The 24,710-nt window shown below is 44.8% G+C and overlaps 1 protein-coding gene across 2 annotated transcripts in view; it reads left to right on the top strand.

Annotated features, from left to right (window-relative positions):
- Positions 1-24,710, top strand: part of TRPM3 (transient receptor potential cation channel subfamily M member 3) — a 514,687-nt gene that overhangs the window by 451,445 nt on the left and 38,532 nt on the right. For both annotated transcript variants that reach the window (XM_075597955.1, XM_075597963.1), the window contains 3 exons: positions 9,423-9,551; positions 12,644-12,895; positions 22,965-23,139. In XM_075597955.1, coding sequence (XP_075454070.1) covers positions 9,423-9,551; positions 12,644-12,895; positions 22,965-23,139 — 556 coding nt within the window. The remainder of the gene's footprint in view (positions 1-9,422; positions 9,552-12,643; positions 12,896-22,964; positions 23,140-24,710) is intronic.

The following is a 24,710-nucleotide window of genomic DNA, read 5'->3' as shown; positions in this document are numbered from 1 at the left end:
ATGAATTAAAGAGCAGCAAAAGGTGAGGAGCTAAAATTTTACGATTTTTTTTGTAATATAGATTGGAAAAACCATCAGGGCCTGGGGCCTTGGATGGCTTCAGTGTCTTCATTACATCTAAAAGCTCCTCCATTGTGAAATCTTCCTGCAGCTTGTCCCTTTCCCCTCTGCGTAACCTGGGTAATTTTGCCCCCTCCAGAAATGTCCTCAATCGCCTGTGAGTGGCCTCTCCCTGGGAGACCTTCGTCCCATCATAGAGTGTCGCATAGTATTCTTTGAATTCCTCCACTATTTTTTGGGGCTCAGAAGTAAGGTCACCATTCTTTGTCCGAATTGCCTGGATAGGGAAGTTTTGATCTCTCTCTTTAAGTTTATTGGCAAGCAGAGTATCTGACTTGTTCACTTTCTCCAAAAATTTCCGCTTGGACCAGGATATCTCCTTTTCGGCGCGAGAGGTCAGCAGCAAATTTAGCTTTGTTTTGGTATCAAGCAGCCTCTGTAGAGTTGAAGCTTGTTTGTTTTCTTTATGTAGGGCAGATAGGACGGCCAATTCCTACTGTAATTTTTTAATTTTAGTGTCCTTCTCCCTTTTTCGTCTGCTCGCCAATCCAATGAGTTCTCCACGGAGAGTGTCCTTATGGGCCTCCCAGAGGATGGAGTGTGAGTCCACACTGCCGACGTTCTCTTGAAAATAGTCCCTGATTTTGTCCCCCACCTTCAGCTCAAACTCGGGGATTTTTAACAATAACTCGTTAAGTTTCCAGTTCGCTCCTGGCCTGTCTAGCCTAAAACCTGTGCACCACAGCTTGATTGGTGCGTGATCTGACCATTAACAATTGAATGAACACGTGACTAGTCACAAGAACATTCACAGAAGTACATTTGGGGTGCACATCACAGTAGTAATTTTTAATTTTATAAATAGATATAGTGAAAAACCAAGGTGAAAAAGTAAAAATAAAAATAAAATATTGTTAAAACACGTTGAGCTGATGTTACTGATCCCAAAACAACAACACTAATGAAAGGTGACTGCACAAGAGCTGCCAGGTACTGAAACTATAATGTGAAACTATAATATAAACTGAGTCAACCTACTGCTAGATGTACATGAATCAAGTTCCAAACCTGCCAATCAAATGCGAAGTCACAAATACAAAATGTGAAGGAGCGTCAACACACATATATTACATGTGCCATAGTGAATCATAAACTTAGCAGGCTGTGCCCTACTGCAAAATAGCAGTTCGTTTGAGCAATAATAATTCCAAAAAGTCGGGTTGCACAGTTAGTAAGGGGATTCCCTCATTGATTAAGCTATCATATGAACGCTACTTGCTTTCAAATAGCACAGCTCCAACATCGCTGTCAACATGTACTGGGAGTCCCTGTAACTAGTGACAGACAATGTGAGGATTACTGAATAACTGCCAACCCAACATGAAGTAAAGTATCCAAAATCAATGCGTGATACTTAGCTAAATAGCCGCTCTCCTCTGCTCCATAACGGTACACAGCACTGCTAGGGCGCTCCCGCTGTAAACCGGTTGTTTGGGATCAGCTGCTCAATGTGATGTGACGTCACCACGCCACAGTGCCCACGCCCACGTGATCTGACCATGAAATATCATGGGTACCCATGTGGGAGATCTGAGAGACCATTCTGTTCGACACAAAGAGGTAGTCTATCCTGCTGTATCTGTCGTGTGGGTGCGAGTAAAAGGTGAAACCCTTCTCCCCTTGATGTTGTTCCCTCCAGATATCTATGAGGCTGTTGGCCTTAAGCCATCTAGCCCAAGCTGCCCGGACCGTTCGTTGCTTACCACCTCCCGGAGTGCATCTATCCGGGACCGGGGCAGAGTTTGATTAAAATCTCCACCCGCCACTACACAGCCCTGGGCCAAGGTTCTAAGCAAGGAGACGAATTTATCTAAGAAGGGTTCCGCCTGATCGCTAGGGGCATAGACATTTGCCACTGTGATGATTTGGCCCTGTAATTCCCCCACTATAATTATGAACCTGCCGTTCTTATCCTTTTTTACAAGGTTAACCTTTAGTGGTAATCGGTTGTGCACCAGAATTGCCACACCTCTGTTTTTTGTTGGCAGATGCAGCAAACCACTGCGTGTACCTCTTATCAATGAACTTCAGGGAGCTGGATTTGGAGAAATGAGTCTCCTGTAACAGTATAATGTCTGGGTCATACCTTTTATAATCAGTCATGGCCACTCTTTGTTTATGCGGACTATTGAAACCCTTCACGTTGTGTGATAAAATTACAATGTCCTTACCCATGTAGATGAGCCCTGTGCTGAGCTTGATCACTGGCTAATACATCATGAATGGGTATCTTGAGCGAGGCTGTCTCCTGCGAAACTGGTCCACTGCCGAGCCGTGCTTTCTGACTGCAAGGGGGAGAAACATAGGAACGCACACAAGGGAAACATTGAGACACAGACGCAACAACACAAAAATACAGCAAAAGAACAATCGACGACTGGCTGGGGTCGACACCCTCCTGTCGCCACATCTGCCCCTCCTGGGCGTCCAGCCTGGGTGCAGCTCCAGATGATCTTCTTCCCGCCGCTAGCTCCCATGTCCGCTGGCCCAGTGAGGACTTTCCTGAGCCGCCTGGGTATAAGCGCCCCAGTGCTCAGGTGGAGACCCATGACAACGGTGGCAAGGACCCCGATCCTCCCCCTCCCTCCACAGAAACTAAACTTAACCTTGAAACAACCACTCGGAATAATGTGTACCCCCTCTGCCTCCAACCCGCAGATGAGCCACAACTGACCCCCTAAACAATTGACCGACCCTGCGGCCATCTAACCCCTTATAACTTTATCGCTTGCCTCTGGTACCCCTATTTGACCTCCCCCCTCTGATTCCCCTAGGTTGGGACTCTCTCCTATCGGCTTTATGACTCTCATACAGCTTCCTGTCCTATCCTTTGCTCCCCCCTTCGTATTTACCCAAAAGCCCCCCCCCATCCCCGACAGCCTGGTTCTTTGTTCGCTCCCTCATCTGGCCCCCTCCCGCCTCCCCGTCCTCCATTCCCCTTCTAAGGAGCCCATGCCTTCCAATAACTATATACTACGGCCTCCCTCTGCTGATGTCTTGCCTATCCTGCTGGCGCGCCCCGGGTAGACGAAGCCCCCGGCTGCTGCGAATGTGCCCACTGCTATGGACTTCAGGGACCCCTGCGTCCCCGCCCTATCTCCCAGCTCCGACTCGCAGCCTTCTGTCCCAAGCCTGGGTTATGCCTGTGTTCTTCCGGTGTCTCTGACCTAGTCTCGCGATAGCCCAGGGATCCCGTCGCCGCATGCTGACTTCTGCAATCGGGCCGCCCCTGCCTCCTCCAAGATGGTTGCCTGGTCACATCCGGTGACGCACATCCGGACGCCGCCATTTTCCTGCAGGAAGCCCGCGAAGACGGACGTATTCCCGCCTGATCTTCCCGCCATCCACTCTTCTCCATCCGTCTACATCAAGCATGTCGCCCCCGCCATCCGAGACCGCCATCTTGCCCTTCTGCGTTCCACTGACAGCATCCATCTTTTCCCCTGTTTCAGAATCAGGTACGGATTATACAAAGTTTTATTTTGGCCTAAGTCTTTGTTGCAGTGGGGTGGCCGGGGGCCAGGCGGGCTCTTTATCTGCTTAAGCCTCCTCCTGCTGCCATGGGGCAAAACCGTGCATGGGGGTCGAGTACTCAGGTGCCCAGGGCAAGCTTTAATAACTGAAACCTTTAAAACTTTTAGAACTCGCTAAAGCATCAGCCGACCATGTCCCTTTCCCTCCCCTTAGTCCTCATCACTTTCTTCTGCGCCTCGGTTCTTCCTTGATTTCCCCGCCTTCTGCCATCCTTCCTGCAGTGCTTGTGCGCTCCGTGGGCCCGCTGGTGGTCCCTCTCTCACACCAATTTTGTTTAGGAAGTCCTCCCCTTCCTCGAGCTCCTTCATGGAGATGGCCTTCCCGCCTTTCCGAAAGAGCAGGCCAAATGGGAAGGTCCATCTATATCTGATCGCCCTTTCGCGTAGGATTCTTGTGATGGGCTGCAACCTTCTTCTTCTGTTGAGGGTCACTGGGGAGAGGTCTTGGAATATCTGAATGGAGGCCTCTTCGAATCGGCAGGCCCCTTCAGATTTAGTTTTCTGGAACACGGCCTCCCTGGTCCGGAAATAGTGAAGCTTGGCTATAACATCACGGGGTTGCTCCATCGCCACTGGCCTACTCCGGAGGGCCCGGTGGCAGCGGTCCATCAGGAGCTCCCCTTCTGGTAGCTCTGGTAGAAGCGATGCTAGCCAGCACGAAACAAATCCTTCCACATCCGTCACTACTTCAGGGATGCCGCGGACCTTTATATTATTGCGGCGATCCCTGTTTTCGGCGTCCTCTTGCCGGTCAGCCAGGTCTGTAATTTGGGCCTGAAGATAGGCGGATTTCTTCTCAGTCTTCTTAATCGATTTCGTTGCGGCCGCCATCTTTACTTCCAGGGCTCCGGTTCTTTCACCAATAGTTTGAACATCTTTGCGGAGCTCCTGGATCTCCGCTTGCAGGAGGGTTTTTAAGTCTCTGTAGAGCCGATCAAAGTCGCCTATGCAGACCGGCCGTTGTTCTGGGCCCTCCGCTGTGTCCTCCTCTCTCTCTGATTCTGAGTCGGGATTTGAAAGAGGCGCCATTTCTGCCTCCGCTGCCCGGGTGCTCGGGTGGTTCATGTAATTTCTCAGATCGCCGGTATTCTTCTTCTTTGCGCTCTGCGGAGCCATCCTTAGTGTGTCTATTCCGTGGATAGGGCCAATTTGGGGTTATTAGGCTGTTTTTGAGTGGTTAAATAAGGGTTTTATGCTTGTTGGGGGACGGAGCTCAGCGCCTACACATCCAACCACCTCACCATCGCGCATGCGCCTCCGCAACTCTTCATTTTTATGGTTGCGGGTGACCTTGTTTCCATCATATAATGTTTCGTAAAAACTTTTAAATTCTTCTACTATTTTTCTTGTGTTGGATGTCAGGTCCCCTCCGTGCGTTCGAATGGCGTGAATGTGGTCATTTGGAAGCCTGTTTTTGAGCTTATTGGCAAGTAAAGTATCTGGCTTGTTAGCTTTTTCGTAAAATTTACGTCTGGACCATGCCATTTCTCTCTCGGCCTGGGAGGATAAGAGGAGATTGAGCTTTGTTTTAGTGTCTAATAATTCTTTCAAAATTTGCTCTTGTTTATTTAATTTATGAAGTTGCAAGAGATCTGCTAGTTTCTTTTCCAATTCTCTAATCTTGGTCTCTCTCTCCCTTTTGCGCTTAGCCGCCAAATTCATTAAAATCCCCCTGAGGGTAGCTTTATGGGCCTCCCACAGCGTAGAGTGTGCTGACACACTCCCCTCATTCTCCTTGAAATATTCCTCAATCTTATCTCCCACCTCCCTTTCTATATCGGGGATTTTCAGTAATATTTCATTTAGTTTCCAATTCGCTCAAGGTCTGTCTACTGGGATTAGCGTGCATCGCAGCTCGATAGATGTGTGGTCAGACCCTGAAATATCATGTATCTCAGTGCGAGAGACACCTGGAACCATTCTATTCGACACAAGAAAGTAATCTATCCTACTGTATCTGTTACCCCGCTCGTGGTGATCTCCTTGTGTCCCTTTGCTGCCCTTAGACACTGCCCCACGATTTGTGGCCCCGAGAACTTCGCCGGGAATCTGAAGAGCCCCGCTCTCAATACCCAGCCTGCGGCCCATACGAACTCTCGAGCAGGCTCATAACCCCCAACTCCTGCCTCGCTCATAACTACCCTTTATTCAAAACCTTCCCTTAACTTTTATTAACCATTTATTAACCTTTTAATAACTCCTGAACTTCTCCTAAATGCCTTCTTGTCCCAAGCCCTGACTATCTCCACTGCCGTCTTCTGTCCCTACTATAAGTCACACCTTTCCCTGCTTATATTAATTCTCCCTTCGCCTCCCCCTTGGCCACACTGATTCCTCATCTCAACTTCTATCCCTCTTACCTACCTCCGTAACCTCTCCACTGCCGTCTTCTGTCCCTACTATAAGTCACACCTTTCCCTGCTTATATTAATTCTCCCTTCGCCTCCCCCTTGGCCACACTGATTCCTCATCTCAACTTCTATCCCTCTTACCTACCTCCGTAACCTCTCCACTGTAGTCTTTCACTCCTTATCTCCTTCTTTGTCCTTCTTCTGTTCTCTGAACCTTTCCAAGCTACCTCCAAGTTTCTCTCTATCTTCACATTCCTTTTCCTTTCCCTCCTTGTCCTACCCCCGCCCGCTTCCTCGGCCTCTGCCCTCTTAAATCCCTCTCTCTCCCCTCTACTGACCCCCTCATCTGTTTCGGCTCAACCTTCCAACCCCTTCCTATGCTTCTTCTCAACTTCCCCTTCATTACTGCTTCCTCCCTTTCCCCGCTCCTTCCGAACTCCCGTCTCTATCCCGTGTTTATTGCCAAACCTGCACTTACCATTGCTAAACTTACCCACCCTCTGCTACACTTGCCGATACCCTTCCGACCCTTCGCAATACTCCCCCCGTGTCTCTGTCCCCATTCATCCCCTTTCCCTCTTCCTCCCCTTCCCACTGTCTTTTCCGCGGCGCCCTCTCCTTCCTCTGGCGCCGTCGTCGCGTCTTTGTGCCGTCTGCCGCGCTCACTTCCGGTTTATGTGCCACCTCCAAGATGGCGTCCGCAATCCTGCCCCTTGATGATGACGTAGTTCCACCCCGTCGACATTTTGGGTTTCTCTTCGCGCCAAGACGGACGTTCGCGCTCTCTCTCCTGCTTCCCGCCAGCCTGTACATTCCTGGTCCTGCGTGGCAGCGTGGTTCTCTGGGGACTCCGATGTCTCCGCCATCTTCCTTCACAAACAGGGCCCTCGGATCCAGGTAAGCCAAAGTCATTTTTACAGGATTTTCTTCCAGACCCAGCTTGTACATTCACAGTGGCCTCTCTTTAGTGGGGCACTTCGGCTTGGGATCTGTAGCGCTGCTAACTTGTCGCACCTAGTCCCAACTACAACACCGGGTGAACTTGTGCTTTTTAATAACAACTCATCGGTGCAATAACTTGTGGTTTTTAACTTTTAACTTTGCCTAATGTGGCGTAATTCTTAATTCTTCCCTCCCATGGCCTTAGCAGGTTTTGCACTACTGGACCACGTGGGATCTAGGGGTGCCTCTTCTGGTCTCTCAGCTGCGATAGCATCCTCCAGCCCCAGGCTGTTTAGAAAGGCGGGCCCCTCCTCGAGTTCCCTCATGGTGAAGGATCGGCCATTTCGAACCACCATGAGGCCGAAAGGGAAGATCCAGCGGTATCTGATTGCTTTGTCCCTCAGTTTCTTGGTTATTGGGAGCAGACTCCTCCGCCTTGCCAGCGTGGCTGGTGCCAGATCTTGGAAGATCAAAAGCCGGGTGACCTCAAATTCAACCGATGGTAGGGGTCGTGTTTTTTGCAGGACAGCCTCCCTGGATCTAAAATGGTGCATCCTCACGATGATGTCCCTAGGCTGTTCCGACTGCAGGGGTTTCACCCGCAAGGCTCTATGCCATCTATCAAGTGTCAGGTACTGCTGCGGCCAAGTTTATTCGAGCATTTGCCCGTTCTTGGCCGCAGCAGTAGCCTGGCGCGCGCCCGAGAGTGACGGGCGCGCGCCGAAGCAGCGGAAGAGCGCCCTCCGATCGGGGCGCTCTCCCTACCGCTGCCGGGTCCGCCGGGTCCCCCGGAACCTCCTGCCGCTGTCCCGCGATCGCGGGACACCAGGGCTCCCTCGGGGAGCCCCTGGACGCGCGTGCAGGGGGCGCACGCTCCCGAAGACGCGTGACCGCGCGTCATGCGGCCACTAGCAAGCCGGGAAATCTCCCGGCTTGCGGATCTGGCCGCAGAGTAATAAAGCGTGTCGGTAGTGTACTCCTTTGGTGTATCTGGGAGCACACTCTCCAGCCACCGGTTCATGAACTTCTTGTCTATCTTTAAGTTCATTAATTTGACACTGTAAGTCCGCCATTTTTTTATCATTTCTTTTTATTGATTTAATTGTCTGGTCTACTTTGGTCTCCAACGCTCCGGTTCTTTCCCCCAGCCCTGTAACTTCTTTTTTCAGCTCCTTTATCTCTGCTTGCAGCAGAGATTTCAGATCTTTGTAGAGCTTATTAAAGTCACATTGCCTCACTGGCCTCTGGGCTAAGCTGTCCATTTCTTCTTCATCTCCATCCAGCTCTGTTTCAGAGCCTGTGGTTGAAATGGGCGCCATTTCTGAATCAGCGCTAGCCGCCCTGGCTTTTCCAAAATACTCGGGCATCCCCCTCTTCCTCGTTTTCACTCCTCTCTTTGACATCCTGAGACCTTTATTAAGCTTTTGAGATATTTGGCGACGAAATCCGGTTATTTTTGTAGGTTTTGAGTGCTTATAGTGTTTAGCGGGGCTCAGAGCAGCTAGGCTATGCTACCATGCTCTTTGCCGTCATGCATGCGCCTCCCGGATTCTTTCTATTTTTATATAAATTGGACAAATGTTGATGTTCATGAATGGAAAACTTGAACTTATGCACAAACGTTTAAATTGTCTACTTTTTTAAGGTTTGCTAATTTATTTATTAAATGTTTAACCAGGAAGTAATACATTGAGTTACCTCTCATTTTCAAGTATGTCCTGGGCATAGAGTTATGACAAAAAATACATGGTTACAATACATAGTTACATACGTGAACAGAGTATACATTATACATTATACATGCATGCACAGTTAAAGATGATAATATATATTATAGGCGTATGTAACGGTTACAGACCATATTAAAATGAGACAGCTTTAGTTTTGAAAGAACTTAGACTGGTGGCGGCTGTGAGAGTCTCCGGTAGGTTGTTCCAGTTGTGGGGTGCACGGTAAGAGAAGGAGGAACGGCCGGATACTTTGTTGAACCTTGGGACCGTGAACAGTCTTTTGGAGTCAGATCTCAGGTGATAAGTGCTGCATGTTGTAGGGGTGAGGAGCTTGGAAACCTTACAAATGTATGTTGAAAAGTTTGCATTTTTAAAACGTTTGCCCAAATGTCTTACTTATGTTGCGTCTTTTCTTTTTTTTTTTTTTTTACAAATCTAGAATCAAAACCAATCAAGTTCAGGCAAAACCAAAACACAAAACATTTTTAGAACAAAAACCAAAACACCATTGAAAGTGCTCAATCACCCTTTATTATTTTCTACAAACAGTATAACGGAATGTACTCATTTGTAAACTCAAGTGTTACTTGCTAAAAACCGATATAGTTCTTTGCTCACACTCTCCACAGTGCTGTAATTGGTCTCTACTTTAGTACATACATATACAGTAGATGCCTATATCACTACAACTGAATCACACTAACTAATAGAGTATGTTCACCACTCCATATTGTTTCTCTACACAGATGGCCTACATGGGTTATCTTATGCTTTTCAACTACATTGTACTAGTGAAAATGGACCGGTGGCCGTCAACGCAGGAATGGATTGTTATCTCCTATATTTTCACTCTGGGAATAGAGAAGATGAGAGAGGTAACTATTGATACAATGCAATGGAAAGCAAAATGAATGGTTCTGATCATGTCTTGGAAAAAGTATTTATGATCATCAAGGTTTTGTGTATTAAATCACATCATTAATAATACACACAACCTAAAATCTCCACGGTGTCCATTTCTGAAAAAAATGACAATTGACCATATTTCACAATCATAGAAAGGTCTTACTGGATTGAAATGTTAATGGATAATAAGTCATAGTGATTGAAATATAGTACATATTATAGGCTTGTACAATAAACTCAATTTTCAGAACAAGATCACAGATTGTAATTTTCTTTGGGGGGGGGGAGACCTTGAAAATAATCTATGCTAAAGAACAAAGAAAGGTAACATTCGCTTCTATTTAGAAAAACATCATTCGTATTTCAATTTCTGTTCTCCAACCTCCATTTAAAAACAAAAAAACAAAAGAACTCATAGAAACAAATAAAGAAACATCTCAACATTATCACTTTCAAGTGCAAAAGAGGAAAACCGCCCCTCACCCGGCGGGTGATGCTGTAGGAGGCTTTGAGGAGTTATCTATCAAGCTCCGTTATGGGTTAACATACCCAAATCTGCGTTTCAAGTCAATGAGAATTAACGTCTGTTTGGGTGCGTTAACCTCGGAACCGAAGCTCAGTGAATCTGGGGTTATGTGAAACGCTAAAATTTTTTCGATGGATTTAAATGTTTTCAAATAAATATGTAAGAAATAGATTCAAATATGAATTGCCTGCTCATAAAACAGAGTTTATGCAGGATTAAATGATATGGGAAATAAGCTAATTCAAGTATGCAAAAAAGGATAGTTTAAATATGGAACTGGACTAATTTTCCAGGTACCTCAGGTACTTTCACAGGCGTCGCTCCACATTCAATATCAGTGGAGATACTGTATACAGGTGGTCCGAGCTATCCAAAGTTCTGTTATCCGTCGAACGGATTATCCGACGCCAGATAATGCATTCCACTGAACGCGCTATCCGACGTTGAAACGGATTATCCGACGCCAGATAATGCATTCCACTGAACGCACTATCCGACGTTGGAACGGATTATCCGACGCCAGATAATGCATTCCACTGAACGCACTATCCGACGTTGGAACGGATTATCCGACGCCAGATAATGCATTCCACTGAACGCACTATCCGACGTTGGAACGGATTATCCGACGCCAGATAATGCATTCCACTGAACGCACTATCCGACGTTGGAACGGATTATCCGACGCCAGATAATGCATTCCACTGACCGCACTATCCGACGTTGGAACGGATTATCCGACGCCAGATAATGCATTCCACTGAACGCACTATCCGACGTTGGAACGGATTATCCGACGCTCACCGCCGTAGATTAACATTGGATCCGCAATCCGACGGTCCGGTCAACTGACAGTGGTTTGAGGGACAGTTACCGGCGGATAACAGAGAGAGGTCTGTATAAGTAAATGGGTCTCCTATTAATCTCTCTTTCTCTCTGTTTTTCTTGTTGTAACCACTAGAGGTCTCTGTACCATCATGTATAGCGATAAAAGAGCAGCATTTAGATATAGTTCCGAACTGTGCCTGTATATTATTAGAATGCAACTACAGTATATTTTGCATACTGCTGACTGTATATCTCTGTCTGCACTCCCTAAAGGTAGCAGCAATGCTAAAGATGTTTTGAGGACAGACAAAGTTATAATCGACATGCATGCATTGCGCAGCTGCAGATAATGTGGTTTCAAACCCTTTGGTGCTAGCATGATATGCAAGTTTGTCAGATGTTTCTAGCCCCCTTCAACAGCAGAGACCTTGAGCAGCAATCCCGTTTGCTCATTTATTTGTTGTTAATTCATTTAATAAAAGTTTTTGAACAGAAGAGTCCTCCAGAGCTTAACACCTCTATTTTTCGCTCCACTCCCTGGTTCCTGACATACATTCAGGTTTCTCTGCAGCTGTTCTCCTCCTATTTTGGGGCAATAAAATACCTGCCAAACCACAGACCAATAGGAAACCGCAACAGATGACTTGTGACTTCCTATTGGACGACCATACAGCAAGTACACCGGCACCAAAAACTGTAAGGAGGATGTGAACCAGGGGTTCACAAGAGCTGAAAACACACCGGTTCAACTCCGGAGGTCCCTACAGTTTGAATACTGTTAAAAAAAATACATTTCAATATTTGCGGGCAGATTGTTACTTTAAGGCTACGTCTGCAATAAAATTCCATAAAGCCTTTCATTTGTAATTTCTTGGTAAACAAATCTCTAGCTTCCTGGTGAACATATGCTGCTGAATTGCTTTTAATTGATCGGCCTCAGAGCACTGTCACATGTGTCACGCACGTCAAACATTTGCATTACAGAGGCAATCCAAGCCGACGATTTGTTCTGCAATTTTTTACATTGTATTATTGAAGCAGGGGGTCTCCGGAGCTGAACCCCATTCATTTTAGTTCTGGAGACCCCCTGCTTCCGGAGAAACTTACCTCAGTAGTAGGTGCCGGTAGGTGCTCGGGCTAGCAGGGGTCACATAATGGCCGCTTTTCAAGGCTCCGGCACCCTGGGGGCCAATAGGAAGCTCTGACATCATCGGTGCGCCTTTCTATTGGTCCATGTGACCCGGAAGCTTTAAAAAGCAGAGGGATACCGGCACCCTCTTTGGAGGTAAGTATCTCTGGAAACAGAGGGTGCCCAGAGCTAAAATTAACTGGGTTCAGCTCCATAAAGACTCCCTACTTCAATCCTCTGTAAACAAAAAGAGGGAGAGAAAAAATCTGTGGTTTGGATTGCTCCTTTAAAAGATATGAAACACAGAGTTTCTAATTTAGACCCCAACTTTTCACAGTCATTCTTGGATATGTAAAATATGTTAGTATTACCGAGTGCAATCACTGGATTTTGAATTAAAAGTAATAGCAGACACGTGACTAGTACCTCGATTTGGCGTAACCCTGATATTTTACAGTGCATTGAACATGTCATCAATTCCCTCCGGAATGTTGAGAAGAATGAACAATTGATCAGGTTTGGTTTGCAAAGCTTTGGCCACGTACTTTATTCTGATAACTTTATGTCCCATCCTTCAGATCTTGATGTCAGAGCCAGGAAAGCTGTTACAAAAGTTTAAAGTGTGGCTGCAGGAATACTGGAATGTAACAGACCTCATCTCCATTGTGCTCTTTTCCCTTGGGATGGTGCTTCGTCTACAAGAGCAGCCCTTTGGTAGCTATGGCAGAGTGATATATTGTGTGAACATCATCTACTGGTATATTCGCTTGCTTGACATCTTTGGTGTCAACAAATACCTTGGACCTTATGTTATGATGATTGGCAAAATGGTAAGAAAGATTTTCTTCAAATTTTCTTTCTTAGAAATTAACCATTTTTATTATTATTGTTATTATTATTATATAATCGTGTTTTTTAAACCCTCGCTGTCGGACAACCCAGCGACTAGATTTTAGGAATAATCAATGGATTCCCAAAGACACACTTGCACGTATCTTTTATATGAGAATATTTGATCAGCTGTTTATCCCTAAAACATGGCCTCACTCTGGTGTCTTAAGAAGATGGGTGGGAAATGTTGCCAGGTACTACAAGTTAAAAGTGTCAAGATGATAATTTCCCTCTCTTACACTAACAGGAAGCCTTATTTGCAGCATTTGCTCACTTCCTGTAATATATAGCTGTATTTTGTACCCTTTTATCAAAGGTCATCCCATCTGTCATTATGCATAGTTTCTTTCTATCTAGACAGCTCTATTTCACCTGCCCTTTGTCATAGGTGAAATGGTTTGTGCCATTTTGCTTCCTGTTAAAGGAACAAAAACGCAATGCTTTCACCGGTAGCTATTTCAAAAACCATAGGTGTCTCTGTAACTAAAAAACATACGGAAAAAAAACTTTAAGCAGGACGTGTGTTTTTTTTGTTTTTTTTACATTTTGAACATTTTAACTTTTGTGCAAAATGTTGAGAGTTTTGCGATTGTGAACCTTAAAGTTCACCCAGTATAAAAAGAAAAAGAAAAAAATTGAATGGATGAGTATTTCTTGGGTTTTGGCTCGGATTAGTAGAAAAAAACTTTTGGATTTTAAACCTTCGAACCTGCCCATCCTGCCCTTTGTCATAGGTGTAATATATCAGATGAAGAGCATTAGGGATTCATGAAACATCAGTAATTAGGGGGTTATGTGTCTGCAAAAAAACACCAGATTCATCAAAAATCCAATTGAAAGAAATGGGGATTTTTGTCTTTGATAAATCTGGTGATATTGTTTTCACCACTTTTTGCAGTTGGGAGATTTTAATACACAACACCATTAGTCCCAAAGCTGCACAACTGGGCAGAAAAACTGCACCAGGTTCATCAAAGCAGGAAATCCCATTGGTTTCAATGTGTTTTTCTTTGATAACACTAGTGCTATTTTCTTCCCATATTTTGCAGCTGGGAGCCCTTGATAAACTACACCATTAGTGTACGCTGCCCATTCGCGGTTTGTATGTATTTCCAAAGAGGCTCTGGTTGACTCTGCATGGTCTTCTTTAGATATGTATTTCTCTAATTGCTGTTGTATTATATTAAGAAACTAGGGCTCGTTTGATCCGCCCATTTTAGGATGAACACACATCAGCTACTTAACTATTCTTACAAGTTTTTCATGTCCTTTTCTATATCATCTTAGTTTTTTTTCTATATAATTATCATTCAATGAAGCTCAATGTAAAACTGTCACAATCTTGCCAGCATTGGACCAAAATGTGGCTGTGAAATCCTAACGGTTACTGAGAAAACGTCATGCTTTTCAACTCTCCAGAAATTTGACCGACTAATGCAAGTCAGAAAGCAATTAATACATAACAGTAAATAAAATACACGTTACTTACGTGTTTTGATGGAAATGTTACACCCATCACCGTTTCATCATCTAATAAAAATGAACTTCATTTTGGCACTTGTGATAGATTGAAAAAAATACTAATGATGTCAGCAGATGCAACATTATTTTGTGTTTAGTTTCCAAAATATCTAGGCCCACATCTGCTGTAAACTATTTGTTTTACTTAGTCACACTTTCTTTCCAGATGTACAATTTTATTATTTTGTGGTATTATTCCCTCTTGGTCCAAGAACATGGTACTTAGTTGTGATGAAAACACAAAACAACATATTTAGGCATATCAGATTTACAGCAAGACTGGAAAATGCAGATATCCTAGGACGGTTTCCAACTTCTCTTAACATTTGTGTTGGCAGAAAGAGGAATACACAAAATGTCCACAGTATGGCAGCTAGTGTCATATTTGCAAATGTCTACTGCAATAATCTGTTGTCTCTGTTTCATAAACGTGATTGAGAGACAGTGACACCCCACTCAATATTCCGTGAAGCTGTGTTCTCCTCGTCAGGGAAGGTTTCCATCCCATTCAAACTTACCTGACAAGTGTAGCCCCCTTTCCCTATGCCTAAGGGAAACTACAGGTGCTGCTATACCTGTTTGCCACAGGAGGCCTAAGCCTCCGCTGCTGGGACCTTGGGGTGAGCTCTTTCTCCTTGCGTGCAGCGCCTTCAATGAGGGATCCCAGCGTTGGTGGGATAACCCCACACAGGAACCAATATACAGTAATGAGTAATACACCACACCAAGTATATAACTAAGCTTTACTACACATAATACTACACAAATATGACACACAATAACTGTACCCTCAGATAACCCCAATGACCCAACACTTGGTGGTTCCCCCAAAGTACTGAGGGTGCCATGGCACCAATACCCCTGGTGTCTTGTCCCAGCAAGTCCCCACATAAGTGTGAGGTAGCGCTACCCGCTGTGGATGTAGGTGAATGTTTGGTACCTGCCTTGGTACTCCAGTACCCAGGTGCTGCTTGCCACAATGGGTTGGAGCATGTCCCATGTAGCAGGGCCTCCAACACAAATCCCCTCTCTCCTAAGGGTCCTGATCCGCCTAGTGGGGTGAGCTCCAGCTGCAGTGTCTCATCTGAATGTCTCAGGGTCCTGATGCCTGGTCCGAGGCCGCAGGTCGGCGCGTGGCCGTTCGCCACGCGGCGTAACAATACTGATAAGGGGAAGAGTCCCTATCTGGGGCCTTCCCTGCAATACTGATCTTCGGGTGTCTCAGGGCCTAACTGGGGCGTAGGGGCAAAGTTCTGGCCTAGTTAAGTGGCTACTGGCACCCTGGACACATCTGTCTTCTCTGCCGACTTCTGCTAAACTGACTTTGCAGGCTCTCCACCCGCGGAGGATATCCTGTTCCTCCCATTGGCTGGGACAGTCCCATGTGGTATTTCCCTCCCACTTGAGGATTCTGGGACATGTAGTCCGCTGCTGCATATGCGGAGCCATTCTAGATGGCTGCTGCACTCCTGAAACTGAGCATGCTCGCCTAACAACATGGCCACCCCCCGCACCGGAGGCAGGGTAGGGGATACAAGGAAAAGTAGCTTCACGTTATATTGAATGGCAACCATTGCGATTAAGAAATTTACAGTACTTTGTGAGCTAACTAGTTGGTTCATGAAAGTGTGTTTTGCATGGTCATGCAAAAATAGGCATTCAAATTGGCATCAGACAAAATCATTAGTGTACCCTTAATTATCAAAGTGCTGCCATTTGCTTCTTAATAGGGCACCCAACCACCCTGGTGTCCACAGAGTCAACCCACCCAAAGTATGTGTGACAGGACTGCCCACACCCACGTGTACGGTTTGGTGCATTTGTAGAATATTGGTATACCTTCAGCACCTGGTATCACAGACTGAATATAAGGGATCCACTGATCCAGCGACGTTGTCCGCAATGGCATCCGCCTCCACGTGGGGTGAATTCCAGCGTGGATAATATCACCATGCAGAGTTTCGTACTACGGAGGTGGTCTGGTCCAAGACTACAGGCCGCAACTGCTGTGCAGCGTCCGTCTGTGTCCCTGAGACTCTGAATGCTAAATTGGGCAGTGTCCCTGTCTAAGGGCCTGTCCTTGTAGCAGCCACAAACTGAACAGGGGAGTCTGGGCCAAGCTGGGGCCTATGGTGGTCTCTGGCCTAGTGCAGGGGCCACAGACGCCCTGCACACACAACCTACCCTATCACGTTCCAAGCTCCGACTGATGTGACTGCAAGCGCACCAAAAGTATCAACTCAGTTGCAGGGATTCCTCGCAGCCCTATTGGCTGCTGTGTAGCACCTGATCTGGCAGCCCCAGGGGCTGCTGGGAACTGTGATTCCTCTGCGGGGGTTTGCCTAACATGGCTGCCCCTCCTATTCCTTACTGCGCATGCGTGCGCCTCTCTGTAATGGCCGCTGCACCGAGGACCTATCTGCGCATGCGCAACTTGTACTGCGCATGCGCGCTCATAACCAATATGGCGACACCCTGCAACGGTTGCCACCGGGAACCTCCGGCGACTCGGTTGCCTCTTCATCGACCGCCGCATCCCCTCATTCTCAGACTTGGAGGTAAGGGGTTAAACAGAGACCAAGGGGGACCCTGGCCACACACACATATATACAGTATATATATTATATATGAGAGAGAGAGAGATTACCACAGTGTAAATCTGTGTTTTAAAAATGTATTATCAAAGTATAGAAGAAACTCTAGATTGGCGGCACACTCACTTACTGTATGTGTAGTAAGAACAAGCACATCTGAGAGATACAAATTCTCACGATGGTGGTGGACAACTGCTGCAGTCATCTCATGGTGCATGGGAAACTGATATCCCGCTGGGTGAACCAGAATAGTTCCACTTGATCAGCAGGGTAAGTAATACCTCAAGCAGTCCAAGGGATTAACACACAATTAATGTAGCCCTCCCTTTTCTCCCATACAACTCCTTCTGCCTGTGCTGCTGATCTTTTTTCTAAGATAGAAACACTGACACTGAAATAAGACACTGACTCTGTAAACACTGACACTGAGTTTGAATCATGGGGACGTGGTTCAATTCCTGGTGTCACCTTCTTGTGACCTTGGACAGGTCACTTTATCTCCCTGTGCCTCCTGCACCATAAACATAGATTGTAAGCTCATCTGGGCAGGGACCTGTGCCTGTAACAAACCTGTGTGCTGCGTACCGTGCACTGTACTTTAATTATGAAGCGCTTTGAGTCCCATAGGGAGAAAAGCGCTATGTGAAATAAAGTTATTATTATTATTATTATCAAGCAAACATTTCCAAAAAATGCTCTCTACAAGGAATAAAACAATAGCATACTGTAGGAAAATTCTCAAAATGCTTTGGATTGTGTGTTTCTTACTGTGAATAACAAGCTGTTTCAATGGTATCCCATTCTCTGAGAGACTCAATGGCCCAGAATCATCAAACTCCATTAATATTGCAAATGGGGGGTGGGGGGGGGGCGGGGATACTCTGTGCTATTACCACAGTTTTATGACCTAATTCATCAAGAGTGCGGTAATATTTTCCCAGGTGCAATATTTTGAGTTGCCGCATTGCGAGCAAATGGGGAGGGTAATTTAATATTACTACCATAGGGTTATGTAATATAATTTTTTTACATAACACAATGGTAGAAATTACATTAATCCGTTTGCTGCCTGTGGCTACCAAGGTACACCATAGCCATCAAAGGGGTTAATATTACTAAAACTACACTATCTACCCCCCTTGGCTACCTAAGTGTCTAGTAAAACATTGCCAAACAGGAGGTTAACACCCATCACCCCCCATCTCCGGGGCAACTATCCTCAATACCCACCCATGCTACCCTCACTTCCCCCAACAAACCTAACACCCCCCTATTGAGTAATGGCCAAACATGGCTAATAGGGATTTTGCACCCTCTAACTAAACAAATATTACAGTAAATAAAATGGAAAAAAACATCAACATTAATAATACAATTTGAAAAAAATATTTAAAAAAATGTATTTTAAACACATACATTCATTTTCAATGTGGCTACCAAGACCCTCTCAATGGGAGCATAGATAGCCACATTTGCAATAAATGGAAAGCTGTGTTGTAACTTACCCCATCCTAGATGAAGGCTTTCATCTTGGGGCTTTAGCCCCCTGAAACCAATCCATAAAAGGGCTTGATGCCCAACCATAAATACCCAATGGCCAACAAACGGCTTCAATTAAAAATACATGGCCTGATGGCCCCAAAAAGATTTTTTTTTTAAAGTAAATCCCATAACAATTCAATCCAGGCCCCCTGGTTGGCAATGTCATCACTAATGGAGGAAAGCACATGGTACAGCAAACAATATGATTGGTTGGTGTATCATGTGTCCCTCTGACATGTCTTCTGTGATGGCCCTAGTCACAATAAAATTCCAGAGTCCTCGCAGAGGATCAAAAGACTTCAAGGAGGCCACAACCGGCATCTGAAGATCGAAGAAGAATAAAGAAGACAACTTGAAAGAAGAAAAGATGAAGAAAACGAGAACTACTTACAAATGTAGTGCAAATTAATATCTCGGTGCGGCACTTGGAGCGGCTGAACTGTGTCCTAAGTGCAGCCGTGATTGCCAAGCACGATCACAGCTCAGCACAGAGTGAATTTCCCAGAAATATTAACGCAGCGGGAGTCCCTGCTTCTGAATGGGACTCCCACAGCGTTAACCTTACCGGGCCGCCACCAGTCTGTAGGAGCTGCACAGAGAGATCAGAGAGAAGCAGTCCCTCTCTCGGTGTCTCTTACAGCAGTTCTCAGAATTTGTATTATTATTTTAGTACATTGGATTGAAGCAGGGGGTCTGCGGAGCTGAACTGCATTAATTTAAGGTCCAGGAACCCCCTCAATCTCGAGGTACAGGCCACCGTAGGGGGTGCCGATATCTCCTGCAAGTTTAAATCTCCCACATCATGACCCATGTGACTGGGACATTTGAACAGCCCCAAGATACTGGAACCCCATACGAAGACCTGTATCTCTGAAAGCAGGGGGTCTCCAGACCTAAAATGAATGCAGTCCTGTTTCATTCCTATGTACTAAAAATACAAATAAACTATAAGCGAAGCAGAACACATGAGTTTTAGGTCCAGAGACCCCTTCCTTCGCAAGATACAGGCCTCCAAACTGGGTGCTGGTATCGTGGGGCAGTTTACATTTCCCAGCTCCGGAGACCCCTGCTTTAATCTTATGTACTACAAATAATAATAAAAATAGTGCGATCTGCTATAAAAGCTGAGAGAGGGACAGCTTCTCTCTGATCTCTCTGCGCAGCTCTTAGACTGGTGGCGATAGAATAAGGGGAGTAAACCCCACGATGTTCGGTGCTCTGAGAAGTGTGTGTGACTGGATATGGGTCAAGTAATATCCTTGGATGCTGTGAAAAGTAGAGATGTATTTGTCTTAGACTGGTGGCGGCCCGTTAGGATTACTGCAACGGGAGTCCCACTCAGAAGCAGGGACACCTGCTGCATTAATCCATCTTGGCAGCCAGCATTACTGGACGGGGACTGCAAGTGAGCCACGGTCATGTTCCGTTCCTCAGCAGCTTTCTTTGCACCCAAACTGAACTTAAATAGCGCTGCATCTGTACATCTGAATTATCTTCAATCAACAGTTGCAGGCCCATGGATGGGCATGGATTACAAATAGACCATAAAACCTGGATTGAATTGTTATGGGAATGTTATTGTTTTATCTTTTTTGGGCTATCAATAATTGGATTGATTTAAATGTTTTTTTAAATGTAGTTTTTTTTTGGTGGCCATTGGGCCTTGGATTCCATTTTATGTTTTTTTTTTATTTTTATGGTTGAGCATCGGCCCTTTCCTATTATTGCCAATGTGGCTATCTAGGCTTCTATTGAGAGGGCCTAGGTAGCCAAAGTGACAATCAATGGGTTTGTTTTAAAATGTTTTTTTTTATCATTTGATCAAATGATATTATTAATGTCGTTGTTTTATTTTTATTTACTCCTACTTAACAAGGGGTGTTTGTTTGTTGGGGGGTGGGTGTTAGGGGTAGTTGCCCTGAGGAGGGTGGTTAGGCCACACAAGGATGTAAGGGTTGTACTGTAGGTGTTTGCCATAGCGTATAATAAGACATTGCATGTCAGTGCCTTACTAGCCACTTACTATAGGTAGCCAAGGGTACCTTTAGTATAGTTTTATTAGTGTATTCACCCCTTTGTAGTCCTTACTTGTCAGCTACTCATGGAAACCAATGACTAGCTGACCACTTAGGCTACTAAGGGGTTAATATGTAGTTAAATGTCTTGTAGTTAATATTTTATCAACTTTTCCATGTTAGTTTAGCTTATCTTGGCTATGTATGTAATGTCAATTATAATGCCATTATATACAATACATAGCAAGGTAGGGCTAATGCCAGTCTAGAGTAGGTGTTAAAAAAACATGGTATTTTTTAGCATTAGCCTGGTTCCGATAAATATTGCACCTTGATGACTAGCACCAAAATGACTACATTTGCAGTATTTTGTCATTTTTGTGCCGGCCCGAATATTTGTATCGTAAAAAATGCCTTATTTTTAGCAGTACAATGTTTAATAACACTTTTTTTGCCCATAATACCACATTCTTGGCATGTCGGTTTGATTATTGTAGCCCCAAAACCCTTTAAGTAAACTGTAAGAGACGTGTTCAGAGGTACGCAATGGAGACCGTTTAAAGTGAAACTAAAATTAGGCTTAATTGCGCCTGTCCCTTTAATACAGCAAAAACCTTTAAGCAAGCCAAAGAAAAACCTACTCCACTTTGGAGAATATCTACACATCTAGTCCAACCCTCTCTAACTGGGTGGTTAGCTATGCTATTTACCAGCCCCAAATATATATACATATATATAGATATATAACAGTCCCATAAGAAAGTCTTAGCTGTTTCTTGTAGCTGTAGGGAAGGCCTCTTTGCTCTCCTGGGTCCGCACCCTTGTGTGCTATGGCAATGTCTGTCCAGGTATACAGGTCTGGTCCCCTTTGTCTTGCTGTCAGCCTGCAGTCTCTTTGCAGCTCAAGACATCTGTCCTTCCTGGGTCAGCCCCAATTGTGAGACTAAGGAATTCTCCCCTGTGTCTCAGAACAGGCTTTTTCTGACAGAGTTCTGATTAGGCAGATGGGGTTGGTTGATTGCAGGTGTACAATTAACCAGCACACTGCTGGATTAGAGGCACGTTTCTTAACAGGGGGTAAGTCCCTGTTACATAAACATTTATATTTCTTTCTTATAAAAAACGAATATTTTCTGACTTTCCTCTGGTCCTGTGTAATCTAATTTGTTAATCATTGTCTTTTGTCTCTTTGGCTAAAGAGGCATCATAGTTAGTTTGCACAAATCAACAAAGGAAAAAGAACATGGATTAACAATTTGGCTGTACAGGTTCATGGATGAGTTTGCAATCTTATTGCAAACTAGATTAGCTAGAGATTGTAAAAACCATTTAAAAACATTTGGGCCATAAGGTGTCTTCTAGCACTGGAAGGTGTCTTGTGAAAGAGCACAACGTAGTAAACATGGCCCTTGATTACAATGGAAACATTAATGCAGCAATCCTGCCTGGCTGTTTTTCTTTTAGTGTTAGTTCCCAAAATACTTACCAGTGAAGGTACCAGGTTTAAAGCTCTCTCGTGGGGAAACAATATGGCCACCAAATCTCGCAGCAACTTCGGGCCAATAGGGAGCAGCAACGTCATCTGTTCTGGCTGTATTCTCCATGAGGATGCGCCAATACCTTCACTGGTAAGCATTTTGGAAAACTAGAGGGTGCCCAGAGCTGAAAACCGAGCGGTTTTGCTCCAGAAGACCTTTCGGGTCCAATTATGTAAAACAAATCTATTACAATTTTGACGGGATAGCTGTAATAAGGCTCGTATTTATTCACGTCAATGTGCCTTATAACCCATTCACTTGAATTGTCTCTAAGGTGTCTGGAAATTGTCTTATGGAATAACACTGCTTAGTAAATATTGGTGGAAAAATATTTGAAAATGCCTATACTTGCCTGATTTTTTTGATAGACACAAATCACTTGGTTATCTTATTGATCATGCAACTGCCATTGGTGTACCTGGTCCTATGAAGCACTTCCCCTTTAACATACCCCCTTTTATTGAATGGAGCCCCACTGATCTTTAGAGCTGTAGCATTGTATTTTTGGTTTCAATTAACCCATTAAAACAACGCTACAATTGCTCATTTGAAACGTCGGGTTAGATGGTCAACATTCACTGCACAGTTTCAGCACAACATAATAAAAGAAGGCACAATCCACCAGATATTGTCTGCACAATTGTGGCTTCGTTGAGAAGACTAGAACTGCTTTCTTGTACTGCAAACCTCTCTGGGAATGTGTAAGTATTGTGTAAAATATGGAGTTGGAGAAGGCTGTTTGCTTGACCATAACTAACTCTGCTCCTTTTTTTTCCCCTCCCTTTTTCTGTTGTTCAGATGATCGACATGATGTATTTTGTCATCATCATGTTAGTCGTTTTGATGAGTTTCGGTGTGGCAAGGCAATCTATCCTTTACCCAAGTGAAGAGGCCTCATGGAAGTTGGCTAAGAATATATTTTACATGCCCTACTGGATGATCTATGGCGAAGTGTTTGCAGACCAGATAGACCGTAAGCAAGTCCTTTATGATTTTGTAGCTACTTATTGAGGTATTTAGCCTTGACCAGGCAATGTCTTATCTTATTATTACGCAATAAATGGCTTGGAGTAGAAAGACCTCTTTTTATCTGGACAAAGGCACATCATCTAAAGGAAAAAATAAAAGGTATTGCCATCTTTAACTACTTAAATATGAGTATTCAACAACAAAAAAAGCATATACCCAAGAGTTGTGATAAATCAATTAGATTGCCCCTTTTATAAACATTAAAGTGACTTCAGAGTCAAGGTAGAAACTGTCTTGTATCTACTTCATCACTGTCTTGTCTGTAAGTGTTTACTGGATTGTATCATATACTGTATGCATTATGTTTTGTGGTATTGCACCGACTTATTTTCACATTGAATTTGCTAAATGGGGTAGTAAAAACTAAAGTTATTATAGATGTAATCTTTTTTAATAACTGTACTAAGAACATTTTGAATTTTGCTTTTCTAATAAATACTTACACACTCTCTTTTTTTTTCTAAATGCACCAACCATTAAAGTAAGACATCACAAAGCCATTAGGGGAAACATCTGTATGTAGCACTTGTGTTGCCCCCCCTCCTCCCCCCCCCCCCGCCGTCCCGCCCTCTGGGAGATCTTGACTAGGCTACTGCTATGTTTAGTGCTGGTTACCTGTGAGGTAAAGGAGAGATGAGATCCCCGCGATGTTGTGGGGGAACAGGGCAGACTTTTGGGGAATCCTCTGGTTCTCTTCCTTTTGGTGACAGCGCCTCCAGACATAGGGGGCTTCCGCAGTGCCGAAGGCAGTCTCCGCTATGACAGTCTCTATTCCCAATACCTCTCTCCACACAGATTGTCACGGAGCCAGAAGTATAAATGAGGATGATCTTTATTATAGCAGCCACTTTTGGTGTCATTACAGCGTATGCTCCAGTTGATAAGATAGATGCCTGGATGGTACTGGCCTGCGGGTAATGGTGAGGCCCCGCTGGATTAGTTTATTGCCTTCAGCCCATGAGGGGCTTAGCATCTGTCTCCCTCCCAGCCGGGAGGAGACCTCTTCACATCCTCATCCCTTGCGGGAAGATGGAAGACATCCGACCCCATAAAGGGGTAGTCTGGAACTAACTGAAGGTCTCACCCCTAAGGGGCTGAACTTCACTCTATAATTTAGACACTTCCTTCCTGAGGCTCAGAGAGGGAGGGCCCAGTATCTGCATCACCATTGGCTATTCACAGATCCCTGTGTCACCACCACTTCTGTCACTCAGAAAGTCAGCATGAGGAGGGGGAACCCCCCCATAGGATAGCATGTCACTGTCTCTATCTTACTAGAACTTACGTGACAGGGAAGGTAGAAAGATAGCTGGACCAGCCATGGCTATATGTATAATATTTAACAAGTGCTAAAATTAAACCTACAGTAGTTGTAGATAATATTTTACTGCTTTACACACCTACTGTAGATTTGGTCTGCACAACTAGTTGCAGATTCCCCAGACATTGACCAGATCACAACTAAAGCTCCTGATACAGTATCAACTAGGTCAAAATAGAAGGAAGAGCAACTCT

Source organism: Ascaphus truei, chromosome 1 (genome assembly GCF_040206685.1).
Source record: "Ascaphus truei isolate aAscTru1 chromosome 1, aAscTru1.hap1, whole genome shotgun sequence".
In the NCBI taxonomy this organism is placed as follows: domain Eukaryota; kingdom Metazoa; phylum Chordata; class Amphibia; order Anura; family Ascaphidae; genus Ascaphus; species Ascaphus truei.
The sequence above is the reverse complement of the archived record's forward strand: the minus strand, read 5'-3'. Positions and strand labels throughout refer to the sequence as shown.